This window comes from Oncorhynchus masou, chromosome 13 (assembly GCF_036934945.1).
Source record: "Oncorhynchus masou masou isolate Uvic2021 chromosome 13, UVic_Omas_1.1, whole genome shotgun sequence".
Lineage (NCBI taxonomy): Eukaryota > Metazoa > Chordata > Actinopteri > Salmoniformes > Salmonidae > Oncorhynchus > Oncorhynchus masou.
The window spans coordinates 23672770-23691912 of record NC_088224.1 but is presented as its reverse complement, the minus strand read 5'-3'; the positions used below and the strand labels follow the sequence as shown (position 1 = coordinate 23691912).

Genomic DNA, 19143 nt, shown 5'->3' with positions numbered 1-19143 from the left:
ACTCAACTCCTCTACTCAGTACATACCCCAACTGAACATCAATACATTTAAGTCATTTAGCAGACGCTCTTATCCAGAGCGACTTACAAATTGGTGAATTCACCTTCTGACATCCAGTGGAACAGCCACTTTACAATAGTGCATCTAAATCATTAAGGGGGGTGGTGAAAGGATTACTTATCTTATCCTAGGTATTCCTTGAAGAGGTGGGGTTTCAGGTGTCTCCGGAAGGTGGTGATTGACTCCGCTGTCCTGGCGTCGTGAGGGAGTTTGTTCCACCATTGGGGGCCAGAGCAGCGAACAGTTTTGACTGGGCTGAGCGGGAACTGTACTTCCTCAATGGTAGGGAGGCGAGCAGGCCAGAGGTGGATGAACGCAGTGCCCTTGCTTGGGTGTAGGGCCTGATCAGAGCCTGGAGGTACTGCGGTGCCGTTCCCCTCACAGCTCCGTAGGCAAGCACCATGGTCTTGTAGCGGATGCGACTGGAAGCCAGTGGAGAGAGCGGAGGAGCGGGGTGACGTGAGAGAACTTGGGAAGGTTGAACACCAGACGGGCTGCGGCGTTCTGGATGAGTTGTAGGGGTTTAATGGCACAGGCAGGGAGCCCAGCCAACAGCGAGTTGCAGTAATCCAGACGGGAGATGACAAGTGCCTGGATTAGGACCTGCGCCGCTTCCTGTGTGAGGCAGGGTCGTACTCATGTTGTAGAGCATGAACCTACAGGAACGGGCCACCGCCATGATGTTGGTTGAGAACGACAGGGTGTTGTCCAGGATCACGCCAAGGTTCTTAGCGCTCTGGGAGGAGGACACAATGGAGTTGTCAACCGTGATGGCGAGATCATGGAACGGGCAGTCCTACCCCTACTCAACTCCTCTACTCAGTACATACCCCAACTGAACATCAATACCCTACTCAACTCCTCTACTCAGTACATACCCCAACTGAACATCAAGACCCCTACTCAACTCCTCTACTCAGTACATACTCCAACTGAACATCAATACCCTACTCAACTCCTCTACTCAGTACATACCCCAACTGAACATCAATACCCCTACTCAACTCCTCTACTCAGTACATACCCCAACTGAACATCAATACCCCTACTCAACTCCTCTACTCAGTACATACCCCATCTGAACATCAATACCCCTACTCAACTCCTCTACTCAGTACATACCCCAACTGCACATCAATACCCTACTCAACTCCTCTACTCAGTACATACCCCAACTGAACATCAAGACCCCTACTCAACTCCTCTACTCAGTACATACTCCAACTGAACATCAATACCCTACTCAACTCCTCTACTCAGTACATACCCCAACTGAACATCAATACCCCTACTCAACTCCTCTACTCAGTACATACCCCAACTGAACATCAATCCCCCTACTAAACTCCTCTACTCAGTACATACCCCAACTGAACATCAATACCCCTACTCAACTCCTCTACTCAGTACATACCCCAACTGAACATCAATACCCCTACTCAACTCCTCTACTCAGTACATACCCCAACTGAACATCAATACCCCTACTCAACTCCTCTACTCAGTACATACCCCAACTGAACATCAATACCCCTACTCAACTCCTCTACTCAGTACATACCCCAACTGAACATCAATACCCCTACTCAACTCCTCTACTCAGTACATACCCCAACTGAACATCAATACCCCTACTAAACTCCTCTACTCAGTACATACCCCAACTGAACATCAATACCCCTACTCAACTCGTCTACTCAGTACATACTCCAACTGAACATCAATACCCTACTCAACTCCTCTACTCAGTACATACCCCAACTGAACATCAATACCCTACTCAACTCCTCTACTCAGTACATTCCCCAACTGAACATCAATACCCCTACTCAACTCCTCTACTCAGTACATACCCCAACTAAACATTAATGCCCCTACTCAACTCCTCTACTCAGTACATACCCCAACTGAACATTAAGACCCATACTCAACTCCTCTACTCAGTACATACCCCAACTGAACATCAAGACCCCTACTCAACTCCTCTACTCAGTACATACCCCATCTGAACATCAATACCCTACTCAACTCCTCTACTCAGTACATACCCCAACTGCACATCAATACCCTACTCAACTCCTCTACTCAGTACATACCCCAACTGAACATCAAGACCCCTACTCAACTCCTCTACTCAGTACATACTCCAACTGAACATCAAGACCCTACTCAACTCCTCTACTCAGTACATACCCCAACTGAACATCAATACCCCTACTCAACTCCTCTACTCAGTACATACCCCAACTGAACATCAATACCCCTACTAAACTCCTCTACTCAGTACATACCCCAACTGAACATCAATACCCCTACTCAACTCCTCTACTCAGTACATACCCCAACTGAACATCAATACCCCTACTCAACTCCTCTACTCAGTACATACCCCAACTGAACATCAATACCCCTACTCAACTCCTCTACTCAGTACATACCCCAACTGAACATCAATACCCCTACTCAACTCCTCTACTCAGTACATACCCCAACTGAACATCAATACCCCTACTCAACTCCTCTACTCAGTACATACCCCAACTGAACATCAATACCCCTAAACTCCTCTAAGTACATACAACTGAACATCAATACCCCTACTCAACTCCTCTACTCAGTACATACCCCAACTGAACATCAATACCCTACTCAACTCCTCTACTCAGTACATACCCCAACTGAACATCAATACCCTACTCAACTCCTCTACTCAGTACATTCCCCAACTGAACATCAATACCCCTACTCAACTCCTCTACTCAGTACATACCCCAACTGAACATCAATACTAAACTCCTCTACTCAGTACATACCCCAACTGACATCAACTACTCAACTCCTACTCAGTACATACCCCAACTGAACATCAATACCCCTACTCAACTCCTCTACTCAGTACATACCCCAACTGAACATCAATACCCTCCTACTCAACTCCATCAATACCCTACTCAGTACATACCCCAACTGAACATCAATACCCCTACTAAACTCCTCTACTCAGTACATACCCCAACTGAACATCAATACCCCTACTCAACTCCTCTACTCAGTACATACCCCAACTGAACATCAATACCCCTACTCAACTCCTCTACTCAGTACATACCCCAACTGAACATCAATACCCCTACTCAACTCCTCTACTCAGTACATACCCCAACTGAACATCAATACCCCTACTCAAACTCCTACTGAACATCAGTACATACCCCAACTGAACATCAATACCCCTACTAAACTCCTCTACTCAGTACATACCCCAACTGAACATCAATACCCCTACTAAACTCCTCTACTCAGTACATACCCCAACTGAACATCAATACCCCTACTCAACTCAAGTACATACCCCAACTGAACATCAATACCCCTACTAAACTCCTCTACTCAGTACATACCCCAACTGAACATCAATACCCCTACTAAACTCCTCTACTCAGTACATACCCCAACTGAACATCAATACCCCTACTAAACTCCTCTACTCAGTACATACCCCAACTTCACCAAATATATATTTTTTAGCTCTCATAGTATTTTCTATAACATGTTTATTTCATCAACCCAGTCATAGTTTATTCATTTTCAACAAAACTCTGCATGTTCTTTTATGTCATCAATACAGTCATAGTTTATTCATTTTCAACAACACTCTCTGCATGTTCTTTTATGTCATCAATACAGTCATAGTTTATTCATTTTCAACAAAACTCTGCATGTTCTTTTATGTCATCAATACAGTCATAGTTTATTCATTTTCAACAACACTCTGCATGTTCTTTTATGTCATCAATACAGTCATAGTTTATTCATTTTCAACAACACTGCATGTTCTTTTATGTCATCAATACAGTCATAGTTTATTCATTTTCAACAACACTCTCTGCATGTTCTTTTATGTCATCAATACAGTCATAGTTTATTCATTTTCAACAACACTCTCTGCATGTTCTTTTATGTCATCAATACAGTCATAGCTTATTCATTTTCAACAACACTGCATGTTCTTTTATGTCATCAATACAGTCATAGTTTATTCATTTTCAACAACACTCTGCATGTTCTTTTATGTCATCAATACAGTCATAGTTTATTCATTTTCAACAACACTCTCTGCATGTTCTTTTATGTCATCAATACAGTCATAGTTTATTCATTTTCAACAACACTTCTCAATTCCTTTCTTTCCCCATCAACTACCCAACCACTCTGTACTGTGATCGTGCATTTTTCTAAGTGTGTCTGTCCTTGTAATATCTTGGCCCAAACGGGTGTGTATTTCGGCTCTGGAAGAACTTATAAGGACTTCCATTGAATTAATGTTTGTGTGTGTGAATGTGATTCTGTGGGTGTATATGTACTTCGTGGGTGTGTAGCCATTAGCCTGTGTGTGTGTTGTGCCAGCTGTGACCTTGAGTTTGTGTGTGTGCGTGCGTGTGAGTGAATGTGCACGTTTTATTCTGTGTGGGTGTGTGTGTGTGTGTATGTAAAACTGTTAGCGAATGGAGAGTGTGTTGTGAACTGCTGTAACCCTAAGGATGAGGAGAGATGACCAGCCTCAAGGTACGAATGTTGAGAATTTGGACTGTGACCATTGAACTCGTTGTACTCATTGGTCCTCTATAAAAAGTCAGAAGTTCCTGGGCACTGGTCATTCCGCCATGTCCCTCCGTGTGCTCCTGGCAGTGGTGGCTCCTTTTCTCTATCTGTCCCCAGTAACGTTAACCCGGGCTGGGGACAGGACAGAGGGGACTCCCGGTCCATCTTACGTGGCCGCAGTCTACGAGCACAAGGTGATTCTGAACCCAGAGCCGCATGTGCCTCTGTCTCGGGCCGCGGCGCTCGAGCACATGATGAGGAACCTGAAGGTCTATGAGGAGCAGGCCGCGCAGGCAGCGGAACAGGTAGGTACACCTGTGGGAGGGACTGGGAGATGGTCTTCTCTTTCAATGAATACAACTAGATTTGTTAATACAGGGCTGGAACAAAGCCTGCACACACTGCAGATAAGCTCTCGAGGACTGGATCAGACGTACCTTTGACCAGGAGGATAAACATCAATCTGAAGTTCTTGAGTTAACAGCTTTACAGCTCCATTTACCCCTTTCTATCACGTTACTGTTCCATCACAACACACCTAGAGAAACAACCTCCACGTCCCTCTCTCTCTTTCTAATTCAAAAGGATTCATTGGCATGGAAAGTGTTATACATTGCCAAAGCAAACATAGACACTCTCTCTGACTCTCTTCCAGGGGGCTCAGATCATAGTATTTCCAGAAGACGGTATCCATGGGTTCAACTTCAGTCGTCTATCCATCTCTGGTTACCTAGAGACCATCCCTGACCCACTGACTGAGGACTGGAACCCCTGTACACAACCTGACAGACACAATCAGACTGAGGTATACACACACACCTTTACTTACCACCATCCATGTCATCGATTTTAATGTGTGTTCTGCCCTGTTCTCTCTCAGGTCCTCCAGAGTTTGAGCTGCATGGCACGACGCTACCAACTGTACCTGGTGGCAAACATGCCTGACCTCCAGCCCTGCCCTCTGACCTCTCATCCCCACCTTGACTCCTCTCAAACTCCCTGCCCCCCTGATGGGCGCTGGCAGTTCAACACTGATGTAGTCTTCAGGTTGGTGGTAAATGTGTTGTTTCTGTTTTAAACACGTTTCTTGATCCTGTGAGAAAATAATTTATTGTACAGGGAGCACTACAGGTATTCTAAACTTCTCTTGGAATACGGGGAATTAAATGATATTGCATTGATTTCCTAAAGTTTTTTAGAGTTATACAGAAGTGACTTGGAATCATGTTTTTGCTTTATTGTTAAGAAGAGCTTTCAACCATTCTCTATAGGTCTTAAAAAATATATTTTTTAAATGAACAATTGTTTTATTTTTACACAAGGATTTGGGTTATATAGATGAAAATACATTTAGTTTTCCCATTCATTGCAGGTCTGATGGTTCCCTGGCGGCTCGCTACCACAAACAAAACCTGTTCTTTGAGAAGGAATTCGATACCCCGCCCAGACTAGAGGTGGTGACCTTTGACACGCCGTTCGCCGGACGGTTTGGAGTGTTCACCTGCTTTGACATCCTGTTTCACGACCCTACTGTCAGGCTACTGGAGAAGGTACACAAAGTCGCACAATGTTTCAATATGGATGCAAATGAATTCCTCAAAAGTCTTAATGTTTGTCTTCATCTCTCTCAGGGTATCAGACAGATGATCTTCCCCACAGCCTGGATGAATCTGCTTCCTCTACTAACAGCGGTTCAGATCCAGAGAGCGGTCAGTCTGGGAGCTAACGTTACTCTGCTGGCGGCTAACCTCAGGCATGACAGCAAGGCTATGACGGGCAGCGGCATCTTCACCCCTAGTACTTCCCTCTATCACCACGCCTTCCACCACCCTGGGGAGCCAGAGGAGGGGAAGCTGCTGGTGTTGAGGATACCTGTACTGGACAGTGACTGGCTGGCAACACAGAAGCTGGGAAAGAGGCAGGGAGAGACAGGAGGACAGGGTGAAGCAAAGGGGCAGGGGGAGACAGGAGGAGAGGGTGAGGGTGAACCTCTCGCCGCTTCTCTTCCTACCCTCTCTCCCAATCCCTCCCCATCCCCCTCTCACTTCATCTCCTCTATGATGTGTGACCCATTCTCCTTCGTCCTGCTGCATGGTTCAGAGGGCCAGCTGACTGTGTGTGACGGTCCTCTCTGCTGCCACCTGCAGTACCGACGGTCCCCACAGGGTGGCAATACGGAGCTCTATGCTCTAGGGGCATTCGCTGGCAATCACACAGCTGACGGACACTTCGCCTTGCAGGTAGGGAGAAACATTTACATTACATGCATGCATTACAACCAGGGTTGGGGTCAATTACATTTAAATTCCAGTCAATTCAGGAAGTACACTGAAATTTAAATTCGAATTTTCTTCAATGCTTCTTCATGAGGAAAATCCGGAATTTGGTTTACTTTCTGAATTGACTGGAATTGACCCCAACTCTGATTGCAGCTTACATTTGGAACTGGTAGGGATCCTGCCTTGTGCATACTTTCAATGTTTTACATTTTTTTATTGAAGTCTACCATTCTACAAGTTCCTTTCAGTTATAGTCATTTAGCAGATGCTCTTATCCAGAGCTACTTACAGATGCAATTAGCAATTAGTGCCTTGCTCAAGGGCACATTGGCAGATTTTTCACTTCGTCGTCAATGATTAATCCTTCACCCTCCAGGTGTGTGCGTTGGTCCGGTGCTCGGGGTCAGAGGTCAGCTCCTGTGGAAAGGGAGTGGAGGAGGCAGAGTCTAGAGTGGACTTCCGGTTGGAGGGGAAGTTCGGAACGCGTTACGTTTACCCATCGTTGCTAGGTAGTGGCATGGTTGTAGATGGACCCGACCGGATCGAGAAGACCACAGATGGTCGAGTGACCATGGAACACTCAGGGATGTCCGTCGGACTGGTGACCGCATGTCTCTACGGCAGGGTGTACGACCAGGACTAGGGGGCGTGTGTGTGTGTGTGAGTCTGCAAGAGAGAAAATAAAGTAAATCAATGTTCTCCAACCTCTTTGTTCTCTAGGAGACAGAACGCATCTCCTTCCTGAGCAGTAGGACGGTTGTGTGGTCCCCATGGTGTTTATATACTTGTGCATTATTGTTTGTACAGATGAACGTGGTACCTTCAGGCATTTGGAAATTGCTCCCAAGGATGAACCAGACTTGTGGAGGTCAATTTTTTAAAATGCGATTTCTTCTGATTTTCCCATGATTTCAAGCAGAGGCACTGAGTTTGAAGGAAGGCCTTGAAATACATCCACAGGTACACCTCCGATTGGCTAATTGACATCATTTGAGTCAATCAGAAGCTACTAAAGCCATGACATCATTTTCTGGAACTGTCCAAGCTGTTTAAAGGCACAGTAAACATAGTGTATATAAACTTCTGACCCACTGGAAATGTGATACAGTGAATTATAAGTGAAATGTCTAAACAATTGTTGAAAAAATGACTTGTGATGCACAAAGTAGACGCCCAAACCGACTTGCCAAAACTATAGTTTGTTAACAAGGAATTTGTGGAGTGGTTGAAAAACATGTTTTAATGACTCCAACCTAAGTGTATGTAAACTTCTGACTTCAAATGTAGTTGAATCCATCATGACTGTTCCCTATAATATAGTTGAATCCATCATGACCGTTCCCTATAATATAGTTGAATACATAATGCCACCTAGTGCTCTACATGACACCCTTGGTCCTGAAGTGTGCACTACTAAAAGCATTGGCTTGGTTTAGGCATTTCCTTACAAATTGTTGAAGGAAAGTGAACAAGTGCACACAAGAAGAGATTAGGACACACCCTCTATTCCATACGTAGTGCATACATGTGCTTCATCTATTTCCACTATCATTTGGAGAACTCAAAATAATCAATCATTGTTTTATTCGTTATCAGTCATTAAGAACATTGCACCAAATTTAGTCTTTGGACTTCTCTCCACTGGAAAAGGCAACATTTCACACATGCACACTCAAGTTTCCTTTCTCAGGTAGTGTAGAAACATTCAGGGTGTGAAGTGTTAAGACTGACGGTACCTTAGTGACTGAGGCCTTACTAACTCCTCTCCTGGAGGAATCGACTATGAATCAGACAGTAATGAATCAGACAGTAGTAACTAGTATTATAACTCTTCTGTGAGATTCAGTGACTCGATTCAGTATTGACGCCGCATTAGATGAACAGTGATAAGTTCTGTCTCTGTTTGTCCATTATAATAAATTAAACTTAACTAGAATAAAACTAGTCTGGGTACTAGTCTGTTTAACTATCATTCCACTCCTGTCATGCTAAACAGCTTTGGTATATGAATAAAATAATACAAGTAGTGGAATATTCACTAAACACACTGGTGCCCAGGCTAGAACAGACTGGTACCCAGGCTAGAAGAAAACCCCTAAAGGAAGAGATCTGGAGATACAGAAATTAGAGATGTAAAGTCTGTTGGTCCGTTTGGCTAGGATTGTCCCTCTGCTCTCTCCATATGTACAGCCCCAGCCCTTTCATTGTCATAGGGCAGATGTTTGGTAGCAAGAACCAATCCTAGAGGACTGGAGCTACCCACCCTTGCCTCCCAGTCCAGAAGACGACAGTCCTCATTTGACTTTAGTATTAAACCTCTTCTTGGTAAGGGACGAGAGGACAGAATGTAGTGGAGTGAGTGGTTCAGAGAGTCCTAAAATCCTGCCAAAGAGGAGGTGGTATATCCAAGGTAGGCATGTCTTCAGTAGGTCTCAGAATCAGAGTCGTTAAACTCGTTATCGTCGTCGGGGGAAACGCAGAGTAGGCGGTCCTGCCTGCAGTAGGAGGTGTGGTCAGTCCTTAGAGGGGGAGGGGACTCAAATGCTACTCCTTTTGATTGGTGATTGGAGTAGTGATTGACAGATTGAAGCGTTTCCATCGTGACACGAGGGGAAGCAGGAAGCGTTGCTATGGAGACCAGGGGAGAGGCGGGCAGCATGGAGTTAAGAATGAGAGCGAGACAGTCGGCTACATCTCTGTTAGGTGCACAGGACAGGGCTGGAGTATAACCTAGGGGAGGGGAGAGAGAGAGAGAGAGAGAGAGAGAGAGAGAGAGAGAGAGAGAGAGAGAGAGAGAGAGAGAGAGAGAAAGAGGGTGTGTGTGAATGTGTGTGCAGGGCAGGCCCCCCATTAGGCAGCAGATTGACGAGGGCGTCATTTTCCAAGGTAAACTGACCAATACACACCAACAACATTACACCACACATAATTCTGCCCCAAAACAATGAAAACTTCCCATCCAGTGGGATATGGGCTATTAAAGGGAGTGCTGATGCAGGTCCATGACAAGCAGTACCCACTTTGCCAAAGGCAGGGGCGCAAAATATGTATCTTGCCCATGCCCATCGAGTCTCCTCATGGTGCAGGAGACGCTGTGCCAACAATGCTCTGTCAATGTCATCTAACATATCATGCAGGCTAGTCCAGCGTTTCCCAATCCTCTCCTCGGTCCCCCAGACGTTTCACATTGTTGTTTTAACCCTAAACTGGCACACCGGATTCAATTAGTCAAAGGCTTGATGATTAGTTGAATAAATGAATCAGGTTTTCCAGTTAAAAATGTGAAATGTCTGGAGTGGCCTGAAGAGAGGGTTGGGAGACCCAGTGGCCTTTTCTGGAGCCTACAGGCAGACCAAATGTATCACAATGTCATGAGAAACTTTTTAGGCCTATATATGTGTTTCCAAATCAATAGCTAATCATGATAATTAGCGATTTCAAGTTTTTAGCTCTATTCATCAATTTCTAAGCTGACCATGGCTGAGAAGAAAATAAACTGCATTTTCCAATATAATGCGATGCTTGATAAAGTTGTAACAGTTTCCTTTCGATAATAACGTTTTGTTTCTCAAAATCATTGTCACGTGGTTAATAATACAATTAATAAAAATACAAATCTAAAATTCCACTAATGCGAGATCACCAGCCTCTGCCATATGTATGGACATTGATACACCGTGAGCTATTGGCGGCTAAAGAAATGAGCACATGGAACTCAGATTGCTTATAGGCCAATGCAACAGTGCTGTAGGCCTATAACTTTCATTGCCAACTAAGTAAAAATACATAAAGCTGACAAATAAAAACATTAAATATCCTGATGAAAATGCAGGTTCTTTCAATCGCATTCAACTCTCTACTCTGCCTGTCTGCCTCCCTTTCTATCGGTCTTGATTTGAGCATTTGCTAGTAAAGTGCAACATTGTATAGAATCAAAATCAACTGGGTCTGTCCCAAAGGGGTCACTATAGCGAACTTGCAACAACTAGCTGGGCCCTAAGAGTTTCTTGCGCCAGTGAGCTTGGTACGGACTGTTTTTGGGCAAAGGAAAAGTACAGCTATTTTATGATGTTTCCACTGTATATGTGGGATCCTCCAAGCGCGACATTTTGCTCTTTCATACAGAGGCATGGTGATTATCGAGGGGGAGAGAGTGTTGGACATTTTTTTTGTATATATCGGAGACCGATTTTCATGCAAATAATGCTCAAATTTACGTAGGCAAAAGAAATGAGCGCTTTGTCCCACCACAGAATAATTTCCATCAAATTGACTTGTTGCGGATAAAAGACTGACCGTGCACATACCTTTTGCGGTTAAATTCCCATGTACCAAATAAAACATGAGAAAGTTAAATGGATTTCCATCATATTTTTGACTCTACTGATGGTTTACTCACAAAGCATATTGTGTTATGTACAGTGTGCCCACTCTGGTATTGGCACGTGAGCTCTAGCCAACAGCTCACGGTCACAGTGCGGGTATATCCTACACGATGAGATTAGACACAGTGCGGGTATACCCTACACGATGAGATTAGACACAGTGCGGGTATATCCTACACGATGAGATTAGACACAGTGCGGGTATATCCTACACGATGAGATTAGACACAGTGCGGGTATATCCTACACGATGAGATTAGACACAGTGCGGGTATATCCTACACGATGAGATTAGACACAGTGCGGGTATATCCTACACGATGAGATTAGACACAGTGCGGGTATATCCTACATTTTTTTTTACCTTTATTTTACTAGGCAAGTCAGTTAAGAACAAATTCTTATTTTCAATGACGGCCTAGGAACAGTGGGTTAACTGCCTGTTCAGGGGCAGAACGACATATTTGTACCTTGTCAGCTCGGGGGTTTGAATTTGCAACCTTCCGGTTACTAGTCCAGCACTCTAACCACTAGGCTACCCTGCCGCCCCAGTAGTCTACATGATGAGATTAGACACCGTGCGGGTATTTCCTACATGATGAGATGAGACACAGTGCGGGTATTTCCTACATGATGAGATGAGACACAGTGCGGGTATTTCCTACATGATGAGATGAGACACAGTGCGGGTATTTCCTACATGATGAGATGAGACACAGTGCGGGTATATCCTACATGATGAGATTAGACACAGTGCGGGTAGATCCTACATGATGAGATTAGACACCGTGCGGGTAGATCCTACATGATGAGATTAGACACCGTGCGGGTATTTCCTACATGATGAGATTAGACACAGTGCGGGTAGATCCTACATGATGAGATTAGACACAGTGCGGGTATTTCGTACATGATGAGATTAGACACAGTGCGGGTATATCCTACATGATGAGATTATTATAGACAAAAGAGCAAAATTATTTTTATTTGTCAAATGGGAGCCAAGCAATGCAAAAAAAAAGAAATGTATTGATGATCATGTCAACAGAATAAGACACTTAATATTTATTGGAAAGGAGGGTCAAACTCATCACTCTGCACTTTCACCAGCCTATGTGGGAGGACCACACAACCTGTCATCGCATGACTTCAATTTTACATCGATATGATGGGTTATTATAGCAATATTTGTGCCGAGAGTTACCGCCGATATTTCTCACAGAATTCATTTTACCGACACAAAAAGATCCCACCTTGTCGAGGGCATTTTGTTTTGTCGACATTTGCAAAGTTTACTGACATATTTTCTGTTTCCATCGGGCCGGTCATGTCATTTCTTTTATCCAAGATGTACTTTACGCGCATAAAAAGGTTGGTTGGAAACATGATTTGTGAGGAACTATTATTGTTCACAATGGATAAAAAATAAAAAGGCTCAACTTACTGTGGTGGTGATTTCAGCTCCAATATGTAACTTTCTGGGCAACCACCAAATTCACATAAAGGTGAGTTATAGATCTGTCATTCTTCACTGAAAGCAAGTCTAAGAAGCGGTAGATATTTTCTGTGTGTGGTATTTCTATGCTTCCCATTCTTAAATGTAGTTTTTGCATCTAACTTTCAGTTTTCTACACCAGCTTCAAACAGCTGAAAATACTTATTTTTGGTTATGAAAAACATATTTCACAGCAGTTTAGCTGGTACAATGATTCTTGTTTTGTCACAAACAGAAATTAGGCAAACTACTTGAATTTTAGCAACAAGGAAACAGCAGAGAATTTCTGCATAGTGCAGCTTTAAGACTAAAGATCTGACATCCCCAAATGTGCACTTTCCTGCAGCAGGCCAGGTAGGGTCAGTTCAGAAAATGTGGGACAAATCAAATAAACTGGGACAGCTTCATCTGAACTTTATTTCTTGTTCTGAAAATCAAAACTATTGTTACTAAGCCCTTGCAGAGAAATCACATTACTTCATTGGTGTGACAGAGGGTGGCAGAGCAATCTTCAAACAGGGAGCTCACCCTCAAAGCAGATAGATCAGTGACATAGCCTTTTTCCCTGTTTCGATGTTAAAGCTATACAACGGTCATAAATAATCCATTGTGTAAAAATTGTGATGTATGTGCATTCTATGTACTGGTGCATCAAAATAAAATAAGTTGCCAGTCTAATGTTTATATTTTGTACATTTCTGAAATCCTCAAGATGTTTCCTAATCACACAAAATGGAATTATCATTGGGGTACAATTAGGACTGCCCCAGTTTATTTAACCTGCTGTCCTAGTTTATCAAATGCAAACTGAAAATATGGTTTTGGTTCAGCGTACACAAATGGGTGTGTCATGCAGTCTGTAAATATGATAGACATTTGTCATTTTTGTGTGATTAGGAAACATCTTGAGGATTCAGAAATGTATCACGTGTTGGGCTAATATGTTGGATAGATGTTAAAACAGATTACAGGAGAGGGTAATGCAAAAAGTGTCCCATGTATTCCCAATTCCCCCCTATTATGAGTGCTCAGGCATGCGCAATCATTTGTCGGGAAACAGGTGAGTACATTCTGGAGATACTCACCTATATCTTCGCTACACACCCCTCCCCTTCCTCGTCTCAACATTTCACATTTTTATTAAAGAAACGATATTTCAGATCCTTGTCACCAACAGCTGCAACTCAATCAGCTAGGTCTATTGCCACGCAAGCTGCCCAAATTTGTGGCCTTTCCAACTAGGCATAGGCTCTCCCGCTGGTGATTTGAAACAATACACAGCAATTTTGTTAAAGAAGCTAATGATCATCATGCTCTCTGGTGAAATATTTTATTTATTTATGTATAGACAAGTAATTATATCATTTTGGCAAATATATAAAAATGTACTTTAAAGGAAGTTTAGCAGTAGCTGATTTTCAGAGTTTGAACAGCAAAAATGATTAGTCTTAAGTCTTTGTCACGTATCAGGACTATAAAGCCAATGCAACTGCATGTTTTACAAATGGTAAGCTACCACGGATGGGCATTCATAAAGGCCAGGGTTCCCCAACTGACGGTCCGGGGCCGAACTTGACCCGCGGGGTATTTTATTCGGCCTCCCAAGTTTTCTGAGCATTTTTTATTTTGGAAATCTGTTTCAAAGTATAACACATAAGAGAGAGATATGTGATCATTAACACATGTAAGCAAAGTGTCACCCTACCAGCGGACTACGATGGGACGGCTGCCCGCTGCTAGGGTTTCCTGTTGGAGTTATACCTGGGAACCTTCCACCCGGCTCCTTCGAGCCGTGAGAGGGTACTGCACCACTTTGAGGAGTTCACCCGTAGTATCTGGGCAGTCTTCAACCACCCGCCCGGGGGCAGAGTGGCGGGTGAATGTCTTTTCCACCTGCGGCAGGGGACGAGGAGCGCACAGGAGTTCGCTTTGGACTTTCAGACACAGGCCTCCGGAGCGGGATGAAGGACAGGGCCCTGATCGACCACTATCGCTGCAGTTTGCGCGAGGATGTCCGTCGAGAGTTGGCCTGCAGGGACACCACCCTCACCTTCGACCAGCTGGTGGACCTGTCCATTCGGCTGGATAACCTGCTGGCTACCTGCGGACGTCCAGATCAGGGTCTGTTGGTTCCATCCCCCAACACCACCGCTCCGATGCCCATGGAGTTGGGAGGTGCTGCGCTAAGGGAGACCGGAGGAGGTTCCGTCTCGTGCACCATCTGTGGCCGCAGAGGTCACAATGCAGGTCGGTGACAGGTTGGTTCCTCTGGGGGTCGAGGCAGCAGGCAGGGCACTCTGGCGTCACCCCAGATGAGAAGGCACCCTCCGTTGCATACATGTTTTTGTTTGTTAGTTTTCCCCGCATTCCCAGCATAAAGCTCTCGTTGATTCAGGCGCGGCTGGGAATTTTATTGACAGATCATTGCCCATAGTTTAGGGATACCCATCATTCCTGTGGCTACGCCCTTCCCAGTTCACGCCTTAGAGAGTCGACCATTAGGGTCAGGGTTGATTAGGGGGGGCCATCGCTCCTCTGGACATGGTGATGCAGGGCGGGGGGGGGGGGGGGGGTCACACGGAGAGAATCAGTCTCTTTCTCATTGACTCTCCTGCGTTACCCGTGGTGCTAGGCCTACCCTGGTTAGCTTGTCATGATCCCACTGTTCCATGGCAACGGAGGGCTCTCTCGGGGTGGTCGTGAGAGTCCTCAGGGAGGTGTTTAGGGGTTTCTGTAGGTGCTACTACGGTGGAAAGTCCAGACCAGGTCTCCACCATTCGCATTTCCCCCGAATATGCCGATTTGGCTCTTGCCTTCTCCAAAAAGAAGGCGACTCAATTACCACACCATCGACGGGGGGGATTGTGCGATAAATCTCCTGGTAGACGCTGCACTTCCCAGAAGTCACGTGTATCCTCTGTCATAAGCGGAGACGGTGGCTATGGAAACATGTGTCTCCGAATCCCTGCGTCAGGGGTACATTCGGTCCTCCATTTCCCCCGCCCACTCAAGTTTATTTTTTTGTGAAAAAGAAGGAGGTCTGCGCCCGTTAATTGACTATTGAGACCTAAACCAGACCACTGTGAGGTACAGTTACCCGCTATCTCTTATCACCACGGCGATTGAGTCAATACACGGGGCGCGCTTCTTCACCAAACGAGATCTCAGGAGCGCTTACAACCTGGTGCGTATCCGGGAGGGAGACGTGCAGAAGACAGCGTTCAGTACGACCTCAGGGCATTACGAGTACCTCGTCATGCCATACGGGTTGATGAATGCTCCATCAGTCTTCAGAGCCTTTGTAGACTAGATTTTCAGGGACCTGCACGGGCAGGGTGTAGTGGTGTATATTGATCACATTCTGATATACTCCGCTACACTCGCCGAGCATGTGTCCCTGGTGCGCAAGGTGCTTGGTCGACTGGAGCATGACCTGTATGCTGAGAAATGTCTGTTCTTCAAACAGTGGGTACCACATTTCCAGCCCATGGGTGGAGATGGAGTGACCGCATCTCAGCCGTGCGTAATTGGCAGACTCTCACCACGGTAAAGGAGGTGCAGCGGTTTCTAGGGCTTGCCAATTACTACCAGAGGTTTATCCAGGGTTTTTGGTCAGGTAGCGTCTCCCATTACTTCACTGCTGAAGGGGGGACCGGTACGTTTGCAGTGGTCGGCTGAGGCGGACAGGGCCTTTGGTCACCTGAGGGCTTTGTTTAACTCGGCTCCCGTGCTGGCCCATCCGGATCCCTCTTCGGCATTCATAGTGGAGGTAAACGTGTCCAAGGCTGGGATAGGAGCCGTGCTCTCTCAGCGCTCGGGTACACCACCGAAGCTCCGCCCCTGTGCCTTCTTCTCGAGGAAGCTCAGCCCGGCGGAGCGAAACTATGGTGTGGGGGACCGGGAGCTGTTGGCTGTTGTCAAGGCTTTGAAGGTGTGGAGTCATTGGCTTGAGGGGGCTAAACACCTTTCCCATCTGGACTGGCCACCGCAATCTGGAGTACATCCGGGCGGCGAGGAGACTGAACACTTGCCAGGCAAGGTGGGCCATGTTTTTCACCCGTTTTGTTTTCACCCTTTCTTACAGACCAGGTTCCCAGAATGTGAAGGCAGACGCACTGTCCCGGCTGTATGACACAGAGGAGCGGCCCATGGATCCCACCCCCATACTCCCGGCCTCCTGCCTTGTGGCACCTGTAGTGTGGGAGCTGGACACGGACATGTACGTTCCGTCGGTTGTCCGTGACCGGCTGATCTATAGGGTACACACGTTACCCTCCTCTGGTCATCCAGGTATCGGTTGGACAGTGCGCTGTCTGAGTGGGAAGTACTGGTGGCCCACTTTGGCTAAGGACCTGAGGGTTTATGTTTCCTCCTGCTCGGTGTGCGCCCAGTGTAAGGCTCCTAGGCACCTGCCCGGAGGTAAGCTACACCCCTTAACCATTCCACAGCAGCCATGGTCACACCTGTCGATCGATTTCCTGACCGATCTCCCCCATCACAGGGAAACACCACGATCCTGGTTGTTGTGGATTGTTTCTCTAAGTCCTGCCACCTCCTTCCTCTGCCCAGCCTACGGCCCTACAGACTGTGGAGGCCTTGTATACACACGTCTTCTGGCACTACGGGGTGCTTGAGGACATAGTGTCTGATCGGGGTCCCCAGTTCACTTCGAGGGTCTGGAGGGCGTTCATGGAACATCTGGGGGTCTCAGTCAGCCTCACCTCAGGTGTTCACCACGAGAGTAACGGGCAGGTGGAGAGAGTAAACCAGGATGTGGGTAGGTTTCTGAGGTCTTATTGCCAGGACCGGCCGGGGGAGTGGGCAGCGTTCGTGCCCTGGGCAGAGATGACCCAGAACTCACTCCTCCACTAACCTCTCCCCCTTCCAGTGCGTACTAGGGTATTGGCGACTGAGGCTCATGCGGTGGAAGACTGGTTCCGACGCGCGGAGGAAACATGGGACGCCGCCCATGTTCACCTTCAGCACGCTGTGCTGCGCCAGAAAGCCGGCGCAGACCGTCACCGCAGTGAGGCGGACTGGGTCTGGCTCTCGACCCGAAACATGCCCCTCCGCCTACCCTGCCGGAAGCTGGGTCCGCAGTTTGTGGGGCCATTTCAAATCCTGAGGAGACTGAACGAGGTGAGTTACAGGTTACAGCTTCCCCCGAATACCATATTAACCCCTCGTTCCATGCGTCTCTCCTAAGGCCGGTGGTGGCTGGCCCGCTCCAGGAGTCTGAGGTGCGGGAGGTTCCTCCCCGGTGTACTCCATTCGTTACATACTGGATTCGAGGCGTCGGGCGAGGGGCCTTCAGTACCTCGTGGACTGGGAGGGGTATGGTCCGGAGGAGAGATGCTGGGTTCCAGTGGAGGACGTGTTGGACACTTCAACGCTGCAGGAGTTCCACCGTCTCCGTCCGGATCGCCCTGCGGTCGTCCCCGAGGCCGGTGTCGGCGCACTGCTGGTGCAGCGCATCAAGGGTGGGGTACTGTCATGACTTCTACCGAAGTCGGTTCCTCTCCTTGTTCGGGCGGTGTTCGGCGGTCGACGTCACCGGTCTTCTAGCCATCGCCGATTCATTTTTTTATTTTACATTTGTTGTGTCTTCCCACACACCTGTGTGTTCCCTCATTACGTGTTGTGTATTTAACCCTCTGTTTCCCCCATGTCTTTGTGTGGTATTGTTTGTTTGTAAGTGCTTGTGCACATGTTGACTGGTGCGCATCGGGTTTTGTACCCAAGTTGTTATTTCTTGATGCCGTTGGTTTTGGAATTAAACTGCTCCGGCTATTACCTAGTTCTGCTCTCCTGCGTCTGACTTCCCTGCCACTGCGTCTGACTTCCCCGCACCCCTTACACAAGGTTTGAAATTGTGTCTAATAAAATCTGTTTGGGCTTCTTGTGGTCAATTTACAGTTTACAAATAAATCGTAATTATGGGCCGCGGCTGAATCTAGTTGATGAACCCTTCTGTAGGCTATAGCCTAGGCTACCATTCTACTCTGCAGGGATAAGAGGAGGGTTGCAATTTTTTGGTGTCTCGCCTTTCGCAGCATACTGGCCAGGACTGGGCCTGTGTATGCTTGCGTGTCAGTATGTGTGCTTGCAGAGTTTGAGGGTGTGTGTGTGACAGTATTATGATACTGACCGTTCTCATCCACCGCTAGAACACTGGCTCCTTTCCCCAGCAGCTCCTGAACTACTACGGTCAGACCATTCCTAGCTGCTACATGGAGGGGCCTGAGGCCGCGAGAGAGAGAGGAGAAAGAGGGAGAGAGACACACACCTGCAGAGTGAAGTCATACTAGCCTAATAACATGCT

The 19143-nt window shown here is 46.5% G+C and overlaps 2 protein-coding genes across 4 annotated transcripts in view; one reads left to right on the top strand and one right to left on the bottom strand.

The window, feature by feature from the left end:
* The first annotated feature begins 4701 nt into the window (after positions 1-4701).
* LOC135551939 (biotinidase-like) lies at positions 4702-7639 on the top strand. The gene is made up of 6 exons (XM_064983233.1): positions 4702-4967; positions 5318-5467; positions 5543-5709; positions 6035-6212; positions 6294-6902; positions 7318-7639. The coding sequence occupies exons 1-6, from the start codon at positions 4725-4727 to the stop codon at positions 7582-7584; spliced, it is 1614 nt and encodes a 537-aa protein (XP_064839305.1). The 5' UTR covers positions 4702-4724; the 3' UTR covers positions 7585-7639.
* Positions 7640-8506: 867 nt separating this feature from the next.
* LOC135551938 (serine/threonine-protein phosphatase 6 regulatory ankyrin repeat subunit A-like) overlaps positions 8507-19143 on the bottom strand; it is a 58405-nt gene continuing 47768 nt past the window's right edge. For all 3 annotated transcript variants that reach the window (XM_064983231.1, XM_064983232.1, XM_064983230.1), the window contains 2 exons: positions 18970-19061; positions 8507-9671 (listed from right to left, as the gene is read on the bottom strand). In XM_064983231.1, the coding sequence (XP_064839303.1) occupies positions 9364-9671; positions 18970-19061 (400 nt within the window). In that variant the 3' untranslated portion in view covers positions 8507-9363. The remainder of the gene's footprint in view (positions 9672-18969; positions 19062-19143) is intronic.

Bases quoted from the DNA above. Each gene is read 5' to 3' on its own strand.
- LOC135551939 (XM_064983233.1), top strand. From the start codon at position 4,725: ATGTCCCTCCGTGTGCTCCTGGCAGTGGTGGCTCCTTTTCTCTATCTG. The intron at 5,468-5,542 runs GTATACACACAC...GTTCTCTCTCAG, and splicing joins ACAGACACAATCAGACTGAG to GTCCTCCAGAGTTTGAGCTG. The intron at 6,213-6,293 runs GTACACAAAGTC...CATCTCTCTCAG, and splicing joins CTGTCAGGCTACTGGAGAAG to GGTATCAGACAGATGATCTT.